Here is a 21,442-nt window from a genome sequence, read left to right on the forward strand (position 1 = left end):
ATAGACGGGATGTTGTACCGGGTAGGCATGCCCTTCTTCCACTCGCTCGACTACCAACGCAGTGCTTACCACGTGAGTCGTGCAAGAGATATATAACAGCAGATCTTCAGCCGGCTGAGTCGGCGTAGCTCGCCGGGGCGGTTTCAATACTGGCGGCGTTGTCAGGAATTTCTTCAGTGCGTCTAGAGCTTCCTGTGCCTCTGAAGTCCATTGAAACTTATCCACCTTCTTCAGCAGTTTATAAAATGGCAGACCTTTTTCTCCCAGCCTGGATATGAATCTGCTCAGGGCTGCCATACATCCAGTGAGTCGCTGAACCTTCTTTTGCGATCGAGGAGCTTCCATCTTCATGATAGCTTCAATCTTATCTGGATTAGCTTCAATTCCCCGGTGGCTGACAATAAATCCGAGTAACTTTCCTGCTGGTACCCCGAAGACGCATTTCTCAGGATTGAGCTTCCATCTATATCTTCTCAAGCTGTTGAAAACCAGCTGTAAGTCTTCGATGAAATTTTCCGGATTCTCCGTTTTGATCACCACATCGTCTACGTAAGCTTCCACACGCTTGCCCCAGTGATCGGCTAAGCATGTTTGAACAGCTCTCTGATAAGTCGCTCCAGCGTTTTTGAGGCCGAACGGCATGGAGGTATAACAGAAAGCACCAAACGGGGTGATGAATGCCGTTTTTTTCTTCGTCTTCTTTTGCCAAACTAATCTGATGATACCCGGAATAGCAATCTAAGAAAGACAGCATCGAACATCCAGCGGTGGAATCCACCACCTGATCTATCCTTGGGAGCCCGAAGGGATCCTTCGGACAGTGTTTGTTGAGATCAGTATAGTCGACGCACATGCGCCAATCCACTTTATTCTTTTTGAGTACAAGAACAGGGTTGGCTAACCACTCGGGGTGTAATACTTCTCTAATAAATCCGGCCGCGACCAAGCGGGCTAACTCGGCACGAATGGCTTCTCTCTTGTCGGGCGTGAAACGACGCAGCTTTTGCCGGATCGGCCTCGCCTGGGGATAGACCTTCAATTTGTGCTCGACCAGTTCTCTTGGGACTCCCGGCATATCCGCAGGTTGCCATGCGAATATGTCTCGGTTATCTTGCAGGAACTGGACGAGCGCGCTTTCCTATTTGTCACTCAAACTGGAGCTGATGATGGCCGTCTTGCGCTCATCAGCGAACCCCAGGTTGATCCGCTTGGTGTCCTCAGTCGGCCACATAGAGGTCGCGGCCTGAGCTTCGTTTGCCGGCACGGCGAGGTCTTCATCAGGCTTAGAGTTCGCCGGTGTAGAAGGAACCGTTGACGGCTTGGTGGTGAGGGCTGCTTGGATGGCCACTCGGAAACATTCCGCGGCGCCTTGGAAGTCAGCGCGCACAGTTATGATTCCTTGTGGTCCGGGCATCTTCAGTATCATGTACGTATAGTGTGGGATGGCCATGAACTTGGCCAGCCCTGGCCTCCCGATGATGGCGTTGTACCCGCAGTCGAAGTTTGCCACCTCGAACCTCAGGAACTCGGTTCTGTAGTTATCCGGAGTCCCGAAGGTGACTGGCATGTAGATGTGGCCCAGCGGGTATTCCCCTTCCGTCGGCACGATGCCGAAGAAAGGAGTGTCTGACTCATGGAGCTCTTTGAGGTGAACTCCCAAGCCTTGAAGCGTACGGGGGAAGGTGACATTGATGCTGCTCCCCCCGTCCACTAGCACCTTCTTCACCCGGCTCTCTCGGATCACCGGATCGACGAGGAGCGGGTATTTGCCCGGGTGGTCGAAGTTGAGCCATTGATCATCCCGAGTGAACGTGATTGGGTGCTCCGACCACCGGTACGGGGCGGGAGGGCCGGTGGTCGCCACCAGTATCTGGCGGTCGTTGAGCTTTTGTTGTCTCTTGTTCTCCTGCGACCCATGTCCGCCGAAGATGACGTTGACCTCCCTGTCAACGCGCGGGAAAGCTCCTCCTCCCCCCTCCTCCGGCTGATGGGGCTGTCGTGGTTCATCTGGTCCTCCCCTCGGCGGAGGAGGTGGTAGAGGTTGGAAGGGTCGGCCATGCCCGACGGAGTGCTTGAAGTCCCGGCAGTTGCGGAGAGTGTGGCGCATATCCTTGTGGTACGGGCACTGGGCGTCGAGGATGTCGTCCAGCGTGCGTTCGCCTCCACGAGGTCCTCCTCGGGCGCGAGAGGCGGGTGGTCCGGCGGCGTGTACCTCTTCGCGAGGCCTCTTCTCCCAGCGCTTGTCGGGCGGCTGGTTCGCGTCGCGTCGTGGTGCCGCCGGTGCGGGCTTTGCTCCTCCGATGAGGTCCTGGGCCCGCTCGTCAGCGGTGATGTAGAGGTCGGCTTCCCGGAATAGCTCCTCGGAGGTGGTTGGCGCCTTTTGCAGTATGGCTCGGACGAAAGCCGAGTCATTAGATCCTCTGTAGAAGTCCTCGATCACGGCCGCCTCCGTGACCTCGGGGATGCGGTTTCTCATGGTCTGGAACCTTTTAAGGTATGACCGGAGAGTCTCATCCCCCCGTCGCTTGATGGATTTGAGGTCCCATGGTTGCGCTGGCTTGTCGGAGAGAGACTGGAAGTTGGCGGTGAAACGTCGGCTGAAGTCTCCCCAGTCGTCGATGCAGTGTCGGGGTAGATGTCGTAGCCACTGCAGCGCGTCTTGCCCGAGGACGATGGGCAGATACGCAGTCATGACGTCCTCGGATGCCCCGGCAGCCCGAGCAGCGGTGGTGTAGACGGCTAACCAGCCCCCTGGATCCTGCTTAGGTTCATATTTGTCGACATTGGATACCTTGAAGTTGGGAGGCCATTGGACGGCCCTAAGGCGCGGAGTAAGGGCAGATACTCCGCACGTGTCCTCCTGTCGTCGAGGATGTCGTCTGTCCCGGGGAGGGGAGTGGCGGTGGTGGTTCCTCGACCGTCCCCGGGTGGTTCCACCAGTTGAAGCTGTTGCCGACTCAGTTTGGGTGGCCTGGCTTTGAGTCGGGAAGCCATGATCTCGGTCATACTCCTCCCGACGGCGAATTTCGTTCTCGTGCCGCCGTTCGCGCGAAGCATTGATAGAGCTTCGCGCGTCTCGGCGACTGTTGATGGCGTGTCGCAGATCGTTCGGCGGGTGGGCGAGCGGTAGAAGATGGTTGGCTGCCTGAGTGAACAGGCGCCGGTATCCCTCGGCATCGGGGGTCCGAGGAAGTCCGTCAGCTATCCGGGCCAGAACGCCTCCGACCTCGCTCGGCGTATTCATAGCTCGGGCGAAGTCGGGGTTCAGGTTGCGCCCGAAGAGCGGGTTCTCGCGTCGTTGCCTTGCATCTTGCTCGGCTTGCTCCTGAGTCCGACGGCGATCTCGTCGTCGGGAGTTCCTTCGTTCCCTGAAGACGCGTTCTTCCGGAGTTTCTTCTATCTCTGAGACCTCGTCTCGCGAGACAGGCTGCTCCGGATCCCGTTCTCCAGCTGCGTGATGTCGTCGAACATTCCTGCGTCGATTCCTTCGTCGGCGGGATTCTCGCTGAGGTGGTTCTTCTCCAGGCGCGGTCGGTTCATCGTCGGAGACGGCGGGCGACTCTGCTCTCCCGATGAAGAGGACGTCGGGGTAGAGCGGTATTGCTGCCGCGGCGACTTTCTTTCCGTTCTCCTTTGAGGTCAGAGGAACGGGAAGAACGACTGGCCTCTCCTTGATCTCCTTCCTTCTCATGATCTGTGTCCATTCTTTCGTCGGGGAAGTAGACAGCGGAGTCTTCCGGGTCAGCGAGCTTCTAGCTCCAGCCTCCCCGGAGACGATCTTGTTCCGAAGAGCCGGAGGTAGCGTTTTTCCAGCATTTTCGGAGTTTGTTGGAGGAGACTTCTGTTCCGGTAGATCCGCGAGGCGGTGTAGAATTCCCTCTTCGTCCGCCACGGATGAGATCGTCCCGAAGCAGAATGTGGATCCGGGACGCATGGTAATCTTGCTGTGGAAGGTGACGGCCATTGAGCTAGCTTGGATCGTCGGCACACCCCCTACCTGGTGCGCCAGCTGTCGGTGTTTTGGGTCCGACCGCACACCCGGGGTTGCCCCTCAAGGTGCTTTTAGGAGTAGGACGGTGTCGACGACTGTAGCAAAATGGTTCGTGCCGATCGCACGAGGGACAATGGACAAGATTTGCAGGTTCGGGCCGCTTAGAAGTGCGTAACACCCTACGTCCTGGTGAGTATATGAGCGTGGTTACAAGAGGATTCTCTGGATAGAGGGCGCGGAGAGTTTTTGTGAGTGGCTCAGTAGAACAGGGTCGATCGATCTGAAGGGGTGCCCCCTAGGCCTTATATACTCGGCCGTGGAGCAGTACATGTGATACGATAACAACAAGTAGCTAAAAGATAGTGAACCTCTTGAGTTTATCCCTACGTAACCTTCGCCGACTTATCCTCGCATGGCTCTGTTGCATGAGGGCTTCAGCGCGGGAAAGTCGGGTCTCTGTTGTGATCCATTCGTTCGACGTTGTGGACCGCCTGTGTTTGCACTAATCAGTCTCACGTCTCCTTTGTTGGCTGTCTCTCCCTAGGCCCACGAAAGAATGACCTTACGAATTATTGGGCCCTTGGGCCGTTCGTGAGGCCTTTTACTTCTTTAGTGGACCCAGGGGATATCTATCCCCCACACTGTCCTTTTGTCAGGCCGGTCAGTGTAGCGGCGAAGTGACAGCGGTCACTTCGGCTCTGCCGGGGGGCGTGTGTCAGGATAAAGGTGTCAGGCCACCTTTGCGTCAAATGCTCCTATTATTCGGTTGGTCGGTGCGGCGATTTAGTCAGGGTTGCTTCTTAGCGAAGGCAGGGCCTCGGGCGAGCCGGAGATGTGTCCGCCGTTGGAGGGGGGCCTTGGGCGAGACGGAAATCCTCCGGGGTCAGCTGCCCCTGTCCGAGTCTAGGCTCGGACGAGACATGATCGAGTCGCTCGAATTTACTGATCCCTGACTTAATCGCACCCATCAGGCCTTTGCAGCTTTATGCTGATGGAGTTACCAACTGAGAATTAGGCGTCTTGAGGTTACCCATAATTATGGTTCCCGACAGACCTAAACCACATTCCTTCCTTTCATCGTTGCATCTTCCCTCCGATCCTTCCGGTGGGGGCGGCCAGATGCGACCAAATTCCTCCTATTCCCTCTCCTCTCCGCCCACCCTTCTCTCGCCCGCGTAACTCCTCTCTGTCGCCTACCAAAAGCGGAGCAACCGAGGCAAGAGGAAGGGGGTGGGCGAGGAAAAGCGATTTGGCTTCTCTTCCAGTTCCGGATTCATCGTAAGGTTAGAATATGCATTGCAGTGCAGTCCAGTCTAATTTTCTGTTTGTGCGATTGCTGCTGGATCGGGCGAGTTCCTACTGGGTTGCGCCCACGTACGGCTATATCTGATCCGGGGGCGGATTTAACTATTGGAAATACTGGTGCGATTCTGAGGCCAAGAGCGGCACCCGTGTTTGCTGTGGTTATCTTTGGTGACCCCCGCATGTTTGGGTTGTATAGGTCCTAATCCTGCCGTTTGATTTGGAGACCGTGAAGCCAATCAAATGGGAGGAATCGAATGGTGCGGTTTGAGTAACACATGCTACGTTATTGAGTGGACAATAGGACTGTAATAGGGTGTTTGGTTTGAGTAATGATAGTCCATCATCATATCACTCCTCACTTTTTTTTGTTTGGTTTGTAGAATGGAATGAGTTGATCTATCACCACCTTTTATTACTAACATGAGGAACCACCTCATTCCTCATAGTTAGTTAGTTATTGCTAACTATGAGCAATGATGTCATCCTATCAAATTTGAGGAATGGATCTATGATACACCACCTTATTTTGGATGTAGTGATTTCTCAAAACAAACACCCCATAAGAAATTAAACTGGACATGAATTTTACATTCTAGGTGATAACAATTTACTTTTATTGGATAGACTAGGAGAATTGCATAGAGGACCTGTAATATGCTCGGTTGTTTGTGTCTTTGGTTCACTCTTTATGGTGTGCTAGAACAGTGAAATATTCTGTTCTTGCAACCACTTATGCTTGAGGTCCTGCTCATTTGCATTTTTTGGTTACCTTATGAATAACACTCTCTCTCTCTCTCTTCAGAAACACATGACTGCAGTGGATATTTGAAGCATGAAAAGGCAAACCATCTCACTCTTCAAACAGTTCACTTAGCACACTTAATGACGGAGGTGTTTGCATGACATTCTCTTTGAGCTGATATATATGGGGTAGGTGCCAAAAAAGAAAGATTTACTGTCATCTTATGACACCGCAAATATTATTTTTGCCATGCAAATATAATTAATATAGAAGGGCAGGTTTGGTGCAGTGGTGAGAGCTGTTTCATTGAGTCACCAGGTCGTGGGTTCCTTTTTTTAAAATATAATTAATATATGGATCGCTTGAATTCTATCTTTTGAGTGATTCCCGCCTCAAGCATATCTGATGTTTAATTTATGCAGAGCAGTGGCTGCATTGGTAATTTAAGAAAATCTCAGTCACTTCCAGATTCTAAGCCGAAACGATCTTTAAGAAAGAAATCTCTGGATTCATCTACTGGAAACAGAAGACGATGGCAATCGAGTCTAGAAGCAATGGAGAAGAATGTTAGCATATCAGTTTCTCTTGAGGGGAATATCTCTTCTATTCCCAACTCGATAGTCAACGATTCTAAAACGTTAATGGAAAATGGGGTAGATACATCATTTATCAACCATGGTATGATTTCATTTTGAAGTCTTAGTATCTTAAGCTGTTGTATTTAATGAGTTATATCTGTGTTTGGATGCTTACAACATAAGTAGATTAAAAATGGTAGCTTGATTCTAAGCTATTGTTTCATCCATTAGATCTTATAGCATCTTTGATATGAAGTTATTTGTGCTTGTACAGAACATTGTTTCTTGCTCTCTTACTATTTTCAAGGGAAGGATTTTTTGTTAGCATGAACTTCTATTGTCAGTTATTCAGACAATAGCACATTTGTTATAGCTAATAGCCTACTCAATAGTACCGTTTTGTGGGGGGATATGGATGAATGAATATGATTTGATGCCAGAGAGACATTTTTATACCAATTAGGCAATTATAAATTTTGTTTCTGTAGCTGCTAAAGAATGGACTGAGATGAGAAGACAATGGGTTGGACATCAGGCAGAAGTTCCGAGAAAGGCCCCTCAAGAGCCAGTGATAAGGTTCTTGACCCCCTTTATTTGCCTGAATCATAATTTTCTTTGGGACATGATATATGGATTTTAAGAATCTATAGGGAACTGGTCTCATTGCCTTGGGTAGGTGTTTGGTAAATTAGCTAGTTTAAAAATCCTGTGAAATTTCTAATTATTTGTTAAATTCCTTCATCACCCCAGAATAACATATATTGTTTACTTTAGTTTTTTAAAAACCAAAATTAGAACAGAGGTATTGTAGTTAATAACCTAGATAATCGATACGTTGAACGCCTGATGCACTAAGGGTGTATTTGGTTGTCTTGCTAAGGCAAAGGCAACACAGGACTAGTGCAGTGTGCAGGGCTCCAACTTGGCTGCTTTGTGCTATGCATTGAGTGTTTGTTTGGTTTGGTTACAAGCTGGGCATTATTAAGTAGTGTTTGGGTGGTTGCTTCACACCTTGCATTGCATTAAGCAATGCGACTTCTCTGGTTTGGTTAGCTGCAGTGTGCACGGTGCAGTTACCTCAATTGCAACTTGGTGAGATTACCGCAATGTTTGAAAAAACATTGCCGGCACTGAGCGCTGTTTAAAAAACAAGGTGGGCACTTCAACAGCAACACTGTGTGCGGTTTAATGATAGGTTCATAATATCTAGACATCCGGCGTCGAAAAGGGAACAGAGGTGAGTGAGAGGAGAGTGAGGCGGCAGGGAAAGGAATGCAGGAGGTAACCCTAATGCCGCTCGGGGTCTCCTCGCAGAGCCAGAGCCACCCGGGCCCAAAACGAAAAAGCGCGGGCTTAGCCAAGGATGCACAGCTGGGAACGATCGATTTCTCTATTCCTGCAGATGCTGGCCAAGGACCAGCGTTTGCACTATATGGGCCAGCATAAGGGACCTATGCGGGCATCCAAACATCCATTTGCCGGAGTACCGGGACGTGTCCAGAGGGTTATGCAGCATACCAAACACCACCTAACAAGCCGCCAGGAGCTTCTAGCAAATAAGTGATGTTAGTTCACATTGAAGAAAGCTTTAGTTACTGTTTCATGATAGTTAGATAGCTTTTTGATTCATGGGCTCATGATAGGCTGCGAGCTATACTTGTAAGAGATCGGTTTGATTCCATTCTCAACTCCACGTCTTTTACATCGCAGTTGGTCCGCAACATATGATGATCTCTTGTCGACAAGTGAGCGTTTTCCACAGCGAATCCCACTATCTGTAAGATACCTGGGTTGAAGCTTTTCTGCTTCTATTGGTCATTTTTGTTTATCACCTTCTGACTTGCTGAACTCTTGTAGGAGATGGTTGATTTTTTGGTCGACATATGGCACGAAGAAGGGCTCTATGGTTAGCTGACGTCTGGCTTTCTTTCCGCCTTGCATTTAGAATGTGGTCAACTTCCTCCCCACAAAAGATGTAATCTTTTGAAGAAATGAAAAAAAAACTACTTAGTCGCAAAATTAGTTTTAGCATTTGATTTTTTTTTAAAAAAACTGTTATTTGGAAAGATACTACAGTGGTTTGGTATATTTGGTGATGAGCTGTCAGAGGTTTGTTTATGTTAAATGACTCGATGACCTGTCATTCCTGAATGGGCGGTTGCTTAAGAATAGAAGAGGGAGCATTTTCTGTAGTATCATCTTTGGGGGCACACTATGATTGGATCCCCGGATTGAAGTTTAGTCTAGGTTTTAGATGCCAATTAAGAAAAGTAAATGTGAGTTAATTATAAAACTAATTGCATAAGCTGTTTCTGAGTTCTGACGTGGGCAGCTGGAACTGTTGAGATAACTGCAGCTGCAGTTGAGCTAAGCTTCGTTAACCGAGATAGCTTTATTCTTAGCAAAAGTTTAGAGTTCTGTGAACCTGTTCAAGAGAATTTCATCGCACCAGCAATCTGACAATAGAACACATGACTACCCATTTCTGATTTTCACGTCCGAGACCGAGAGTCCCTTGTATGATCCTCTCATCATGTGCTTTGGTAGCTTTCCATTGAGATATAATTTTCAGAAATTTGCTAGGCCAGACATATTTGAAGAATTGTCTCGAAGTACCTTTTGTGATGGCTTGCGTTGATGTTAATATTTTGAGTAAAATATACTTTCGGTACTTAAACTTGTATAGTTAATCTATGTTTGATTTCATCCTAATGGGTTGATGTGGCCTACATATCAGTTTTCGTGGTCTATTGGACCCATCCACCTTTCTCGGTGGCTTTCGACTTTCTCTCTCCTTTCTCGGCGGCTGACATATGGGTTACAACATGTTACGACGTAATAGGGGGCAACGAATGATATATATAAGCAGTCCTTCTTTGCAAGTGTGCAAGTAAACCATCTGGTCTATTAGATTATAATTCAACTGTTAGAGGTTTTTTTTATAAAGATTATTGAGCTGATTTAAATGTTAAATGTGACCTACAGTTAGATCACGATCTAATGGACCAGATAGTTTGCTTGCATGCTTGCAAAGAAGGATTGCTTGCATAGTTGTTGTTGCCCGTAATAGGGATATGAATAAATATCGGAACATATTTTTAACGTAATAGGGACATAAATAAAGATCGGAACATATTTTTGATGTAATAGGGGCATGAATAAAGATTAGAACATATTTTAAAAGTTTATGAATCAGACTGACACAACTAGACAAGTTTAAAGACCGGTTGTGCACTTTATTTTAAGGGTTAGTTTGGAAACACCATTTTTCCAAAGTATTTCAATTTTTACAAAGGAAAATAAACTAATTTCCTTTAGAAAAATAAAAATTCCTTAAAAAAATATGGTTCCCAAACTAGCTCTAATATGTTTTTTGCCGGTTGATAGTAGGTGGATTTGAAAGCAACTTCATATGACGTTCTGTGAAATTCGTAGAGAATTAGCACGAATATACCTGAACCTGGAAATACCAATCTAGTGGAAGCTCGCCGTGGCCCGATGGGGTATGAATTTAAAAGATTGCAAAATACTGAGAATCACTCGATGGTAAATGAATGCACTCTTTCTCTGCTGACAGCTAGCATTGTTGTGATCTTTTGATGAAGCAACAGGCTCTGCTGCCATTGATCAATCTTCCTGCAACTAAGCAGGGCCAAACTAAAAAAAAATGCTGAATGATAGCGAAATCTAAACTTGTCAAAGGATGCTACTTAGATGTGCTTTTGGTTCTCTAAATTTATTTTATGGTGCAGTATAAATCCCTAAAGTTGCAAAATAGTGTACCACAGGTTTACTTCTGGACCGTACCTAGAAATATGTTTTTTGAAGTTCATGTACTAAACTGGCACCTCTGAACAACTTCAAAGACTGCTCATGCATTTAACTCAAACTAAAATATGGAACGGCACAGCAGAAGGGAAAACGCATCAGCAGCAGCTTGCAGTCAATATCTAAAGGCAGTTATATGAACTATTCAAGTCATGGTACACTGCTAAGTGCTAAAAACAACAGCACAGAAATGTTGTTATATAGCAATAGTCCGACTATGTTCTTTTCTCGTAACAAGTTGCCAACAACTTCCTATACTGGTGCCATTTGTTCAGATGTGGAGCGAGTGTTGGAACAGAATCCTAAACAACCAGGAAGAACTTTCTGCAGCTTCTCCATGTTGCTTAATCTTCTTTCTTCTGTTTCTTTGGAGCGGGCTTCTGGTACAGTACTATCTGACCCAAGAGCGTACCATTCATGACGATGCCGATTGCGGAGCCCATGATCACTTTTCAGGAGTTAAGGGTTACCGAGATATAATGACAGAAAAAGTTACATATAAACTAAGCTTGTAGGAAATTTTGATACTAGCACAAGTGAATCGTTTTTTTTTCAAAGTCCATTGTCACCGTGTTCTTTTGGAAGATATTGACTCTTTAGGTAAGAATATACCAAAACAAACTTTAACCATGAGGATACCGGCCTAATATGGGTTGGGCATGAGTTACTCTATCAGCTTCCCTTCTATTAACTACCTCTAATGAGCAGTTGGGTGCATCTAAAACGAGAATAGAAAATGATAACTGCAATCAGAATCAAGGATACCACTTAAGGGAGTCTTCTCCTGGATGCTGGTAAAAACTCTTACTGCAGCAGAAATTGTATGAGAGATTAGCAAGATTTCAGCAATGGTTCAAAAGTTTATTAATTAAAAAAAGATGTGTGACCAATTAATAATGCCATTAACTTAAGTCATGTTAAATATTTTCCGAATATGAATTCCACAAAGTGTCAAATGTCTATAAGGTTTAATTTTAAAACAAAGTGTTGTGGAATAGTAATATTAGTGAAGAAGATGAGCCAGGAGGTAAAATATAATGGTTTTGTAACTAATTTGGCATGTACATAATCTTACCGATGGAACCAGCAAAGTTCATGAAACAGGTAAGGAAGCTTAGCTCGCCGGTCCCTTTATTCTGCAAAGTACATTCATAACCATGTTATTTTTGAAACAATTACTTCATGTTGAGCAAGGTTCTGAAATAGTGCTAAAGATAAAAGGTTCTGAGGAAGTGCCTAAGAACATCCAATTCAAGTAGCCCAATCCAAAATACTGCAACAAGACAATAAAAGCCTAAACAACTCAAACAGATTGCTGTCCAAGATATTAACCGATCACTCTTTGTAAGCTTCCACTAATAAAATTATCACAACATGATGATTGATAGTGGTGCAGTTCATTAAGGGTGTGTTTGGTTGGGGAGCCAATTGAAATAGAGTGGCTCCATTTTAATTTTTGAGAATGGAGCCATTCCATTTTGTGTTCGGCAATTAGAACAGAACCGTTCTATTTTTTGTTTGGTTGAAGACTAGAATAGAGCGGAGCCTCCGCTCATTGTTTGGTTGGAGAGCCATACAGGTGTGGAGAAGAGAAGAGGAAGGTGAGTGCTCACATACGCGAGAGCGCTCACATTCGGTCGTTTTAGTTGAGCGGGAGCATTCCAAACATTTGCCATATATAGACTCCAGAGCCGCTCCACTTTGCTTCCGTTAGAAATCAAACATTTAGAAAACAGGAATGGAGTCGCTGCATTCTCCCTCGCACCTCAACCAAACACACTCTAATGCAGTTGGGTTATCAAACATCTATGTTCCAGACTGCAGTCAAATATCCGGAACTATTAGTGTGTTTGGTTTGAGGAATGAAGTGATACATCTTCTTCTCACTCCTCACTTTTTTATTTGGTTTGTGGAATAGAATGGGTTGATCCATCACCACCCCATTCCTCATATGCTAATAATTAGTATATACATGAGGAGTGAGTTGATTCCACCAAAATTTATAGAATGAACTTATGATGCATCACCTCATGAAGCATAGAGTGACTCCACAAACCAAACACACCATATATATATGGGAAATTTGGATCCATATCATTAAAAGATCATCACTTTGGATCCATACCATTACTATCTCACTTACATGTGGGTCCACATGAGTCAATGACATGTGGGGTCCATGGTATATATCTAAAGTTTGGATCTTTTAATGGTATAGATCCAATTGTTTCTATATATATTGGACGATACAGATTTAACCATTGGTTACCCTCATACCTAATGCAGCTAACTAGCTATAAAAAGAATATAATGTCGCGTAGCTTCATGTAGTAAAGCGTGAGAGAAAGTGACATCCTACCGTAAAATTCTTCCATATCTGTGGAACTCTAGCAAAAAAGAAGATAGCATGCTGTGAAGCCTGCACAAAATATTAAAAAATAAGTCAAGAAGAGCATATACACTATCATGTGCAAGTTAATACAACAAAAAAATCACTCACTAGTCACTACTTACATAAAGGACTTCAAAAAGAGCAGGATCTATTTTTCCAGCCAAAACCGTTGGAGCCATTCCACAATATCTAAATAACCACTGTATAGGGAAAGCAGGTGAAACATTGTAATCAGACAACGTATTAATAAAGTTTGATGATCTTCATTGAACTGCTCCGTGGGACCTGGCACATCTTTATTGGCAACACAAAAGCAAAGTTAGAATAAACAGCCAGAAATGAAGGATACAATAAAGCTTTCATCCATGTTTTGGTTCCCATTGGTGGTGAGTAATAGTAAATGATTGCAACCAAAATAATTGCTGCATATCGGATAAAAGCATCAGTTAAGAAGATCAACAAAGACAGATTTAGAAACATATGCTGCCTACTCAAGACATGAAGTCAAATACAAACCTTGGATTAACAGAAAAGCTAGCTCCCCATAAGCTGAAAAGGGAAGTCCTTTATGAATACAATATGCCAAAGCAATTGTGTAGCCGACAACCTCAAGTTCAAAGGATGCCACACTTAGTCCTCTAACACTTCCATGCTTCAAAATTTTCAGTATCTGCAGCATGATATATTTGTGATTATGGTGGAAAGTTAAAAGGAGAAGGTAACCAATTCTAGAGTACAAGAAAGATTCTGGGAACATAAGTAGGCAACAGTAAGCCTACCTAATAAGTAATAACACAGGTTCATAACATACAAAATTGCAAGCATATCTAGATAAAAGGCTAAGAAGCAAACTCCTCCAGAACTGTGAAACTTATGCTTAGCACCTGAGGGAGCTTGCCAACAGTGGAAGCAGCAATGATGGAATACCCGAGGATCTTAGAGATGAAAGGCAGCAGGTTGTTCGTATGCAGTGGACACGATATGAAGCATCCAATTGTCATGCCCATGACATCCAGCTTCATCCCTGAGCCCCATCTATTCCCTTCACTCATCTCAATGGCCTTCAAATTTTGGTTGCCCCGCAGTGATTGGATTCTTATTGCCTGTATTTGTGGGCTACAAACTGTCAAGGATGAGGGGTCCCTTGATAGTTTGAAGAAAGCTGGTGCAGGACTTGTAGAGGATGTTATTTGGTGGATCGATTGGGATTGCAACGCACTAGCTGTGACCCCATAGCAGAGCACGGGGAGTGCTGAGATCATATTCGCTGATCAACGTCCAGCCAGCCAGCCTTGAGGTCAGGACCGAGAAGCTAGAGTTTTGTTTAGCAGGGGAAGCTCTTGAGAGAGGAAGTAACTGCAAGAGTTCGTGCTCTACACTCAAGCAGCAGCAAGGATCGCGCGAATCCACCAGCATCCCACAAACAAACAAAGAATTCCAGCGGCTTCCTCAATTTCTACGCTCTTCTACCACGCCGCGTCAAGACAGTGGACAAGCCTCCACAAACGGACCCTTTACGCAGAATTCTGCACGCCACGGTCACGCAAAGAACATGAGATTGAGATCCGCCCTCACACACACCCACCGCCGGAACCCAACCCACAAGGCGAGCTCGCCACAGATCGAGACACATACAGGCACACATAATTAGACGCATGGAAGAACCTTTAACTAGTGCCAAGGGAAAGGCGAGGGAACCTGGGGAAGCTTCACGGTGGTGGATGCGGCGACGATGGCGTAGCCGAGCAGCTTAGAGATGAGCGGGAGCAGGCAGCCCTTGTCGGGGATCTTGGCGTCGGACAGAGCCGCGAGGACGCACCCGAAATTCATGCCTAGGATCTCGAGCTCCATCGCTGCCACCATGGCCGTCTCCTCCGTCGCCACGGAGGTTCAGTCGCAGCTTGCGTCGGCAATGGTGAGTGGTGACGAGACGACGAACAGCGAAGAAGCCCACGGCCCACAAGCCACGCGCCCACAAGCCGACCAGCGTATCTCTTCAGTGAGATGGGCCTTTTGTGACGGGCTGGACGTCTAGCTGGCAAGTCTCGGCTGTCGGCTCGTTAAAAAGCGGGAAACTTGGCTAGGGAAGATATTAGTGCACCTCTAAGACTCTCTATATTGTTCTTAATTGATATAATAGTTATTTAAATGGTGTCGGGGACCATAATTAGGGGTACCCTCAAGACGCCTAATTCTCAGCTGGTAACCTCCATCAGCATAAAGCTGCAAAGACCTGATGGGTACGATTAAGTCAGGGATCGGTCCACACGAGTGACTCGATCACGCTTCACCCGAGCCTAGCCTCGGCCAAGGGCAGCCGACCTCAAGAGACTTCCGTCTCGCCCGAGGCCCCCCTTTTTACGGCGGACACATTACCGGCTCGCCCGAGGCCTTGGCTTCGCTCAGAAGCAACCTTGACTAAATCGCCACACCGACTGACCAAGTTGCAGGAGCATTTAACGCAAAGGTGGCCTGACACCTTTATCCTGACACGCGCCCCCCCGGCAGAGCCGAAGTGACCGCCGTCACTCCACCGCTCCTCTGACCGGTCTGACAGAAGGACAGCGCCGCCTGCGCCACTCCGACTGCGGTGCCACTCGACAGAGTGAGTGTGACAGGCAGTCAGGCCTTGCCAAAGGCGCCACGGCGAACTCCGCTCCGCCCGACCCCAGGGCTCGGACTCGGGCAAAGACCCGGAAGACGGCGAACTCCGCTCCGCCCGACCCCAGGGCTCGGACTCGGGCTAAGACCCGGAAGACGGCGAACTCCGCTCCGCCCGACCCCAGGGCTCGGACTCGGGCTAAGACCCGGAAGACGGCGAACTCCGCTCCGCCCGACCCCAGGGCTCGGACTCGGGCAAAGACCCGGAAGACGACGAAACTCCGCCTCGCCCGACCCCAGGGCTCGGACTCCGCCCTGGCCTCGGCCGAACGACTTCCGCCTCGCCCGACCCCATGGCTCGGGCTCGGCCTCGGCAACAGAGGACAGACTCAACCTCGGCTTCGGAGGAGCCCCCACGTCACCCTGCCTAGGGCACAGACCCGCCACGCCAACAGGAAGCGCCATCATCATCCTACCCCGAATCGACTCGGGTCACGGAGAACAAGACCGGCGTCCCATCCGGCCAGCTCCGCCGGATGGGAAATGATGGCGCTCCACAAGCTCTGTGACGACGGCGGCCCCCAGCTCTCTTACGGAAGCAGGGCGACGTCAGCAGGGACTCGACCGCTCCAACAGCTGTCCCTCCGCCAGGCTCCGTCGCACCTCCGACAGCCACGACATCACGCCAGCAAGGTGCCAAGATCTCTCCGGCTGCCACATTGGCATGTACCTAGGGCGCTAGCTCTCTCTCCGCTAGACACGTAGCACTCTGCTACACCCCCCATTGTACACCTGGATCCTCTCCTTACGACTATAAAAGGGAGGACCAGGGCCTTCTTAGAGGAGGTTGGCCGCGCGGGACCGAGGACGGGACAGACGCTCTCTTGGGGCCGCTCGCTTCCCTCACCCGCGTGGACGCTTGTAACCCCCCTACTGCAAGCGCACCTGACCTGGGCGCGGGACGAACACGAAGGCCGCGGGACTTCAACCTCTCTCACGCTCGACTCCGGCCACCTCGCCTCTCCCCCCTTCGCGCTCGCCCACGCGCTCGACCCATCTGGGCTGGGGCACGCAGCACACTCACTCGTCGGCTTAGGGACCCCCCTGTCTCGAAACGCCGACAGTTGGCGCGCCAGGTAGGGGCCTGCTGCGTGCTGACGAACAGCTCCCCGTCAAGCTCCAGATGGGCAGTCTCCAGCAACCTCTCCGGCCCGGGGCGGTGCTTCGTTTCGGGACTCTTGAGTTCATGTCCTTCGACGGCAGCTACGACATGATACTTCTTCCACCGCCGCGCGACGACGACAATGGCGGCCGACAACCCGCCCGCCGGCGGCGGAATCGACGACATCTTCCCCGCGTGGTGGAAGAGCAACATTCGAGCTCGCTCCGTTCTCTCCCCCGCCAACGGAGGAGGAGGCGGGGCCGTCAAGGCCAGGCGGGAGGCCGCGCTTCGTTGGCCGTCGAGCGAATCGACGCCCCCGACGCCCCGACGGAAGGCACGCCGGACGTCGACCTCGCGTTCAAGACGGAGGCAAGCGCTGTCCCCCCGCGACACGCTGACCCCGAACAAGAAGACGACGCCAGCGCGCTCGCGGAAAGCCTGCAGGACGTCGCCCTCGTACCTGAGATGACGGTGCAACCAGTCCCCGATGTGGCTACGTCGCTCCTCGTCGACCAAAAGGTACCAACTAACTCCCATCTTGCGTCATTTCGACTCGGCCTCAACCCGCCAAACGACCTCGTTTTGGCGGGCGCTCTCATTGAGGCGAGTGCAACCCCACTGGGGTTTCGTATGCGGTCGCCTTGGGACCGGCTTACGGACGTCTCGACCTACGGGCCCTCTGGGTCCGAGGAAGATGACGATCCCAGCATATGTTGGGATTTCTCCGGACTTGGCGACCCCAGTGCCGTGCGGGACTTCATGACCGCATGTGACTACTGCCTCTCCGACTGTTCCGACGGAAGCCGCAGCCTTGGCGACGAGAGCTGCGGCCCAAGCCGCGAATGTTTCCACATCGAGCTAGGGGATCCCTCATCTCGGCATGCCGGAGGACGGTGATCTGCCTAGGCCGGTGCCTCGCGCCGACATCCCACGGGAGCTAGCTGTGGTCCCCGCTCCGGCGGGGGGTTACGACCCACAACTCGAGCAAGTCCGCGAGGCGCAGGCCAGGCTCAACGAGGGAACAGGAGCGCTTGAGCCGATCCGTCGGGACGTTGGACAGGCGTGGGCGGGCCAACCCTTGGCCGGAGAAATACGTCACGTGCCCCAAGGTCTCCAGCACCGCGTCGCCAACGATGTCAGGGTCAGGCCGCCGCCCGCATCCAGCGGGGTTGGTCAGAACCTGGCAGCCGCAGCGATGCTCCTCCGCGCGATGCCGGAGCCATCAACCACCGAGGGTCGGCGAATCCAGGGAGAGCTCAAGAATCTCCTAGAAGGCGCTGCGGCCCGACGGGCCGAGAGCACTGCCTCCCGAAGGCAAGGATATCCCTCGGAACCTCACGCCGCGACTTCCCGATTCATGCGGGAAGCCTCGGTCTACACCGGGCGCACGCGCAACACCGCGCCTGCGGCCCCGGGCCACCTCGGCAACGAGCACCATCGACGCGACCGTCGGGCCCACCTCGACGAAAGGGTGCGCCGAGGCTACCACCCCAGGCGTGGGGGGCGCTACGATAGCGGGGAGGATCGGAGTCCCTCGCCTGAACCACCCGGTCCGCAGGCCTTCAGTCGGGCCATCCGACGGGCGCCATTCCCGACCAGGTTCCGACCCCCGACTACTATCACGAAGTACTCGGGGGAAACGAGACCGGAACTGTGGCTCGCGGATTACCGCCTTGCCTGCCAACTGGGTGGGACGGACGACGACAACCTCATCATCCGTAACCTCCCCCTGTTCCTCTCCGACACTGCTCGCGCCTGGTTGGAGCACCTGCCTCCGGGGCAGATCTCCAACTGGGACGACTTGGTCCAGGCCTTCGCTGGCAATTTCCAGGGCACATACGTGCGCCCCGGGAATTCCTGGGACCTTCGAAGCTGCCGGCAACAGCCGGGGGAGTCGCTCCGGGACTACATCCGGCGATTCTCGAAGCAGCGCACCGAGCTGCCCAACATCACCGACTCGGATGTCATCGGCGCGTTCCTCGCCGGCACCACTTGCCGCGACCTGGTGAGCAAGCTGGGTCGCAAGACCCCCACCAGGGCGAGCGAGCTGATGGACATCGCCACCAAGTTCGCCTCTGGCCAGGAGGCGGTCGAGGCTATTGAAAGGGAATTAGGCTTACACCTAGTCCCTAATTAATTTTGGTGGTTGAATTGCCCAACACAAATAATTGGACTAACTAGTTTGCTCTAGATTGTATGATCTACAGGTGCCAAAGGTTCATCTACAACTATACTAATTCGACTGTCCGGAATACCGTAGATTATTCCGGACAGGAGAAGCTTTTTGGAAAAACAGGCCAAGCGCGGACCGTCCGGGCCCTTGCGGCGGACCGTCCGCGACACGAGGATGTCACTCGGACAGAACCAATGCAAAAATCCAAGTCTGCACTATGGACTGTCCGGAGGAAAAGCAAAGACCGTCCGGGCCCTTGGGCGGACCGTCCGGCCGCTGGCGCGGACCGTCCGGTAGGTGAGAAACCAAAAAACCCGAAGGTAACGGGTTCGGAGAAATGAATTATAGCGGGTTCGCGGACCGTCCGGGCCAGGCTTGCGGACCGTCCGCGACTGGCTCTGTCTGACATCTGACGACGCATTAAATGCAATATAGTCGTTGATATAGCCGTTACTGCTGACCGTTGCATTTTCAGCCGTTGATCTACAGGGGCGGACCGTCCGCACCAGGAGGGCGGACCGTCCGCGCTCAGCAGAATGGCCCAACGGCTAGGAAGTGGTTGGTGGCTATAAATACAACCCCAACCACCTCCATTCAATTGATCCAAGCATTCCAACCTTCAACATTCAATACAAGAGCTAGCAATCCTTTCCAAGACACATTCAAAGCCTCCATCTCTCCAAGTTTCACTATTGAGATAAGAGATCATTAGTGATTAGTGGCTTGAGAGAGAAAGTGATCCGTGTGTCATTTGTCGCTCTTGTTGCTTGGCTTTTTAATCGTGCTTTCTTGATTCTTTCATTACGATCAAACTCACTTGTAATTGAGGCAAGAGACACCAATCTTGTGGTGGTCCTTGTGGGAACCTTGTGTTCCAAGTGATTGAGAAAAGAAAGCTCACTCGATCCGTGGATCGTTTGAGAGAGGGAAGGGTTGAAAGAGACCCGGCCTTTGTGGCCTCCTCAACGGGGAGTAGGTTTGCAAGAACCGAACCTCGGTAAAACAAATCTCCGTGTCTCACTTGCTTATTCGCTTGGGATTTGTTTTGCACCCTTTCTCGCGGACTTGTTTCCTTATTACTAACGCTAACCCGGCTTGTAGTTGTGTTTACATTTGTAAATTTCAGTTTCGCCCTATTCACCCCCCCTCTAGGCGACTTTCAATTGGTATCAGAGCCCGGTGCTTCATTAGAGCCTAACCGCTCGAAGTGATGTCGGGAGATCACGCCAAGAAGGAGATGGAGACCGGCGACAAGCCCACTACAAGCCAAGGGAGCACTTCATCGGAAGAATCCCGCACCAAGAGGAAGGAGAAGAAGAAGAACTCCTCCAAACGGAAGGAGAAAAGATCTTCTTCCTCACATCACAAAGAGAAGAAGGAAAAATCTTCTTCTCACAAGTCGCATCGGAAAGGTGACAAGCACAAGAGGATGAGGAAAGTGGTCTACTACGAGACTGACACTTCATCAACATCGACCTCCGACTCCGATGCGCCCTCCGTAACTTCTAAACGCCAAGAGCATAAGAAGTTTAGTAAGATTCCCTTACACTATCCTCGCACATCTAGACATACTCCATTACTTTCCGTTCCATTAGGCAAACCGCCAACCTTTGACGGTGAAGATTATGCTAGGTGGAGTGATTTAATGAAATTTCATCTAACCTCACTCCACAAAAGTATATGGAATGTTGTTGAGTTTGGAGCGCAGGTACCATCCGTAGGGGATGAAGACTATGATACGGACGAAGTGGCCCAAATCGAGCACTTCAACTCTCAAGCTACAACCATACTCCTCGCCTCTCTAAGCAAGGAGGAGTACAACAAGGTGCAAGGGTTGAAGAATGCAAAGGAGATTTGGGACCTACTCAAGACCGCACACGAGGGTGATGAACTCACCAAGATCACCAAGCGGGAAACGATCGAGGGGGAGCTCGGTCGCTTCCGTCTTCGCCAAGGGGAGGAGCCACAAGATATGTACAACCGGCTCAAAACATTGGTGAACCAAGTGCGCAACCTCGGGAGCAAGAAATGGGATGACCACGAGGTGGTTAAGGTTATTTTGAGATCACTTATTTTCCTTAACCCCACTCAAGTTCAATTAATTCGTGGTAATCCTAGATATACTCAAATGACCCCCGAGGAAGTTATCGGGAATTTTGTGAGCTTTGAATGTATGATCAAGGGCTCCAAGAAAATCAACGAGCTTGATGAACCCTCCACGTCCGAAGCACAACCGGTGGCATTTAAGGCGACGGAGGAAAAGAAGGAGGAGTCTACACCGAGTAGACAACCAATTGACGCCTCCAAGCTCGACAATGAGGAGATGGCTTTAATCATCAAAAGCTTTCGCCAAATCCTCAAGCAACGGAAGGGGAAGGATTACAAGTCCCGTTCCAAGAAGGTTTGCTACAAATGTGGTAAGCCCGGTCATTTTATTGCTAAATGTCCCATATCTAGTGACAGTGACCGAGGCGACGACAAGAAGGGGAGAAGAAAGGAGAAGAAGAGGTACTACAAGAAGAAGGGCGGCGATGCCCATGTTTGTCGGGAGTGGGACTCCGACGAAAGCTCTAGCGACTCCTCCGACGACGAGGACGCCGCCAACATCGCCGTCACCAAGGGACTTCTCTTCCCCAACGTTGGCCACAAGTGCCTCATGGCAAAGGACGG

At 49.9% G+C, this 21,442-nt stretch overlaps 2 protein-coding genes across 6 annotated transcripts; one reads left to right on the top strand and one right to left on the bottom strand.

The window, feature by feature from the left end:
• The first annotated feature begins 5,046 nt into the window (after positions 1 to 5,046).
• LOC118476413 (uncharacterized) lies at positions 5,047 to 8,767 on the top strand. Of its 4 annotated transcripts, none has more exons than XM_035965452.1 (6): positions 5,047 to 5,274; positions 6,099 to 6,226; positions 6,461 to 6,716; positions 7,105 to 7,192; positions 8,327 to 8,393; positions 8,474 to 8,767. In XM_035965452.1, the coding sequence occupies exons 3-6, from the start codon at positions 6,593 to 6,595 to the stop codon at positions 8,525 to 8,527; spliced, it is 333 nt and encodes a 110-aa protein (XP_035821345.1). In that variant the 5' UTR covers positions 5,047 to 5,274; positions 6,099 to 6,226; positions 6,461 to 6,592; the 3' UTR covers positions 8,528 to 8,767. The 4 variants fall into 4 exon arrangements, with proteins under 4 accessions (XP_035821345.1, XP_035821344.1, XP_035821346.1 ...); XM_035965451.1 differs by having other exon boundaries at positions 6,466 to 6,716; XM_035965453.1 differs by having other exon boundaries at positions 6,099 to 6,136.
• A 1,761-nt stretch (positions 8,768 to 10,528) lies between these two features.
• Positions 10,529 to 14,982, bottom strand: LOC118476414 (mannose-P-dolichol utilization defect 1 protein homolog 2). Of its 2 annotated transcripts, none has more exons than XM_035965455.1 (8): positions 14,535 to 14,982; positions 13,353 to 13,506; positions 13,186 to 13,258; positions 12,959 to 13,025; positions 12,804 to 12,863; positions 11,520 to 11,580; positions 11,210 to 11,251; positions 10,529 to 10,892 (listed from the first exon to the last, which is right to left on the bottom strand). In XM_035965455.1, exons 1-8 carry the CDS (start codon positions 14,697 to 14,699, stop codon positions 10,789 to 10,791), a joined length of 726 nt encoding a protein of 241 aa, XP_035821348.1. In that variant the 5' UTR covers positions 14,700 to 14,982; the 3' UTR covers positions 10,529 to 10,788. The 2 variants fall into 2 exon arrangements, with proteins under 2 accessions (XP_035821348.1, XP_035821347.1); XM_035965454.1 differs by lacking the exon at positions 14,535 to 14,982 and adding an exon at positions 13,721 to 14,320.
• Positions 14,983 to 21,442: the final 6,460 nt, after the last annotated feature.

Source organism: Zea mays, chromosome 2, assembly GCF_902167145.1.
Source record: "Zea mays cultivar B73 chromosome 2, Zm-B73-REFERENCE-NAM-5.0, whole genome shotgun sequence".
NCBI classification, from domain to species: domain Eukaryota; kingdom Viridiplantae; phylum Streptophyta; class Magnoliopsida; order Poales; family Poaceae; genus Zea; species Zea mays.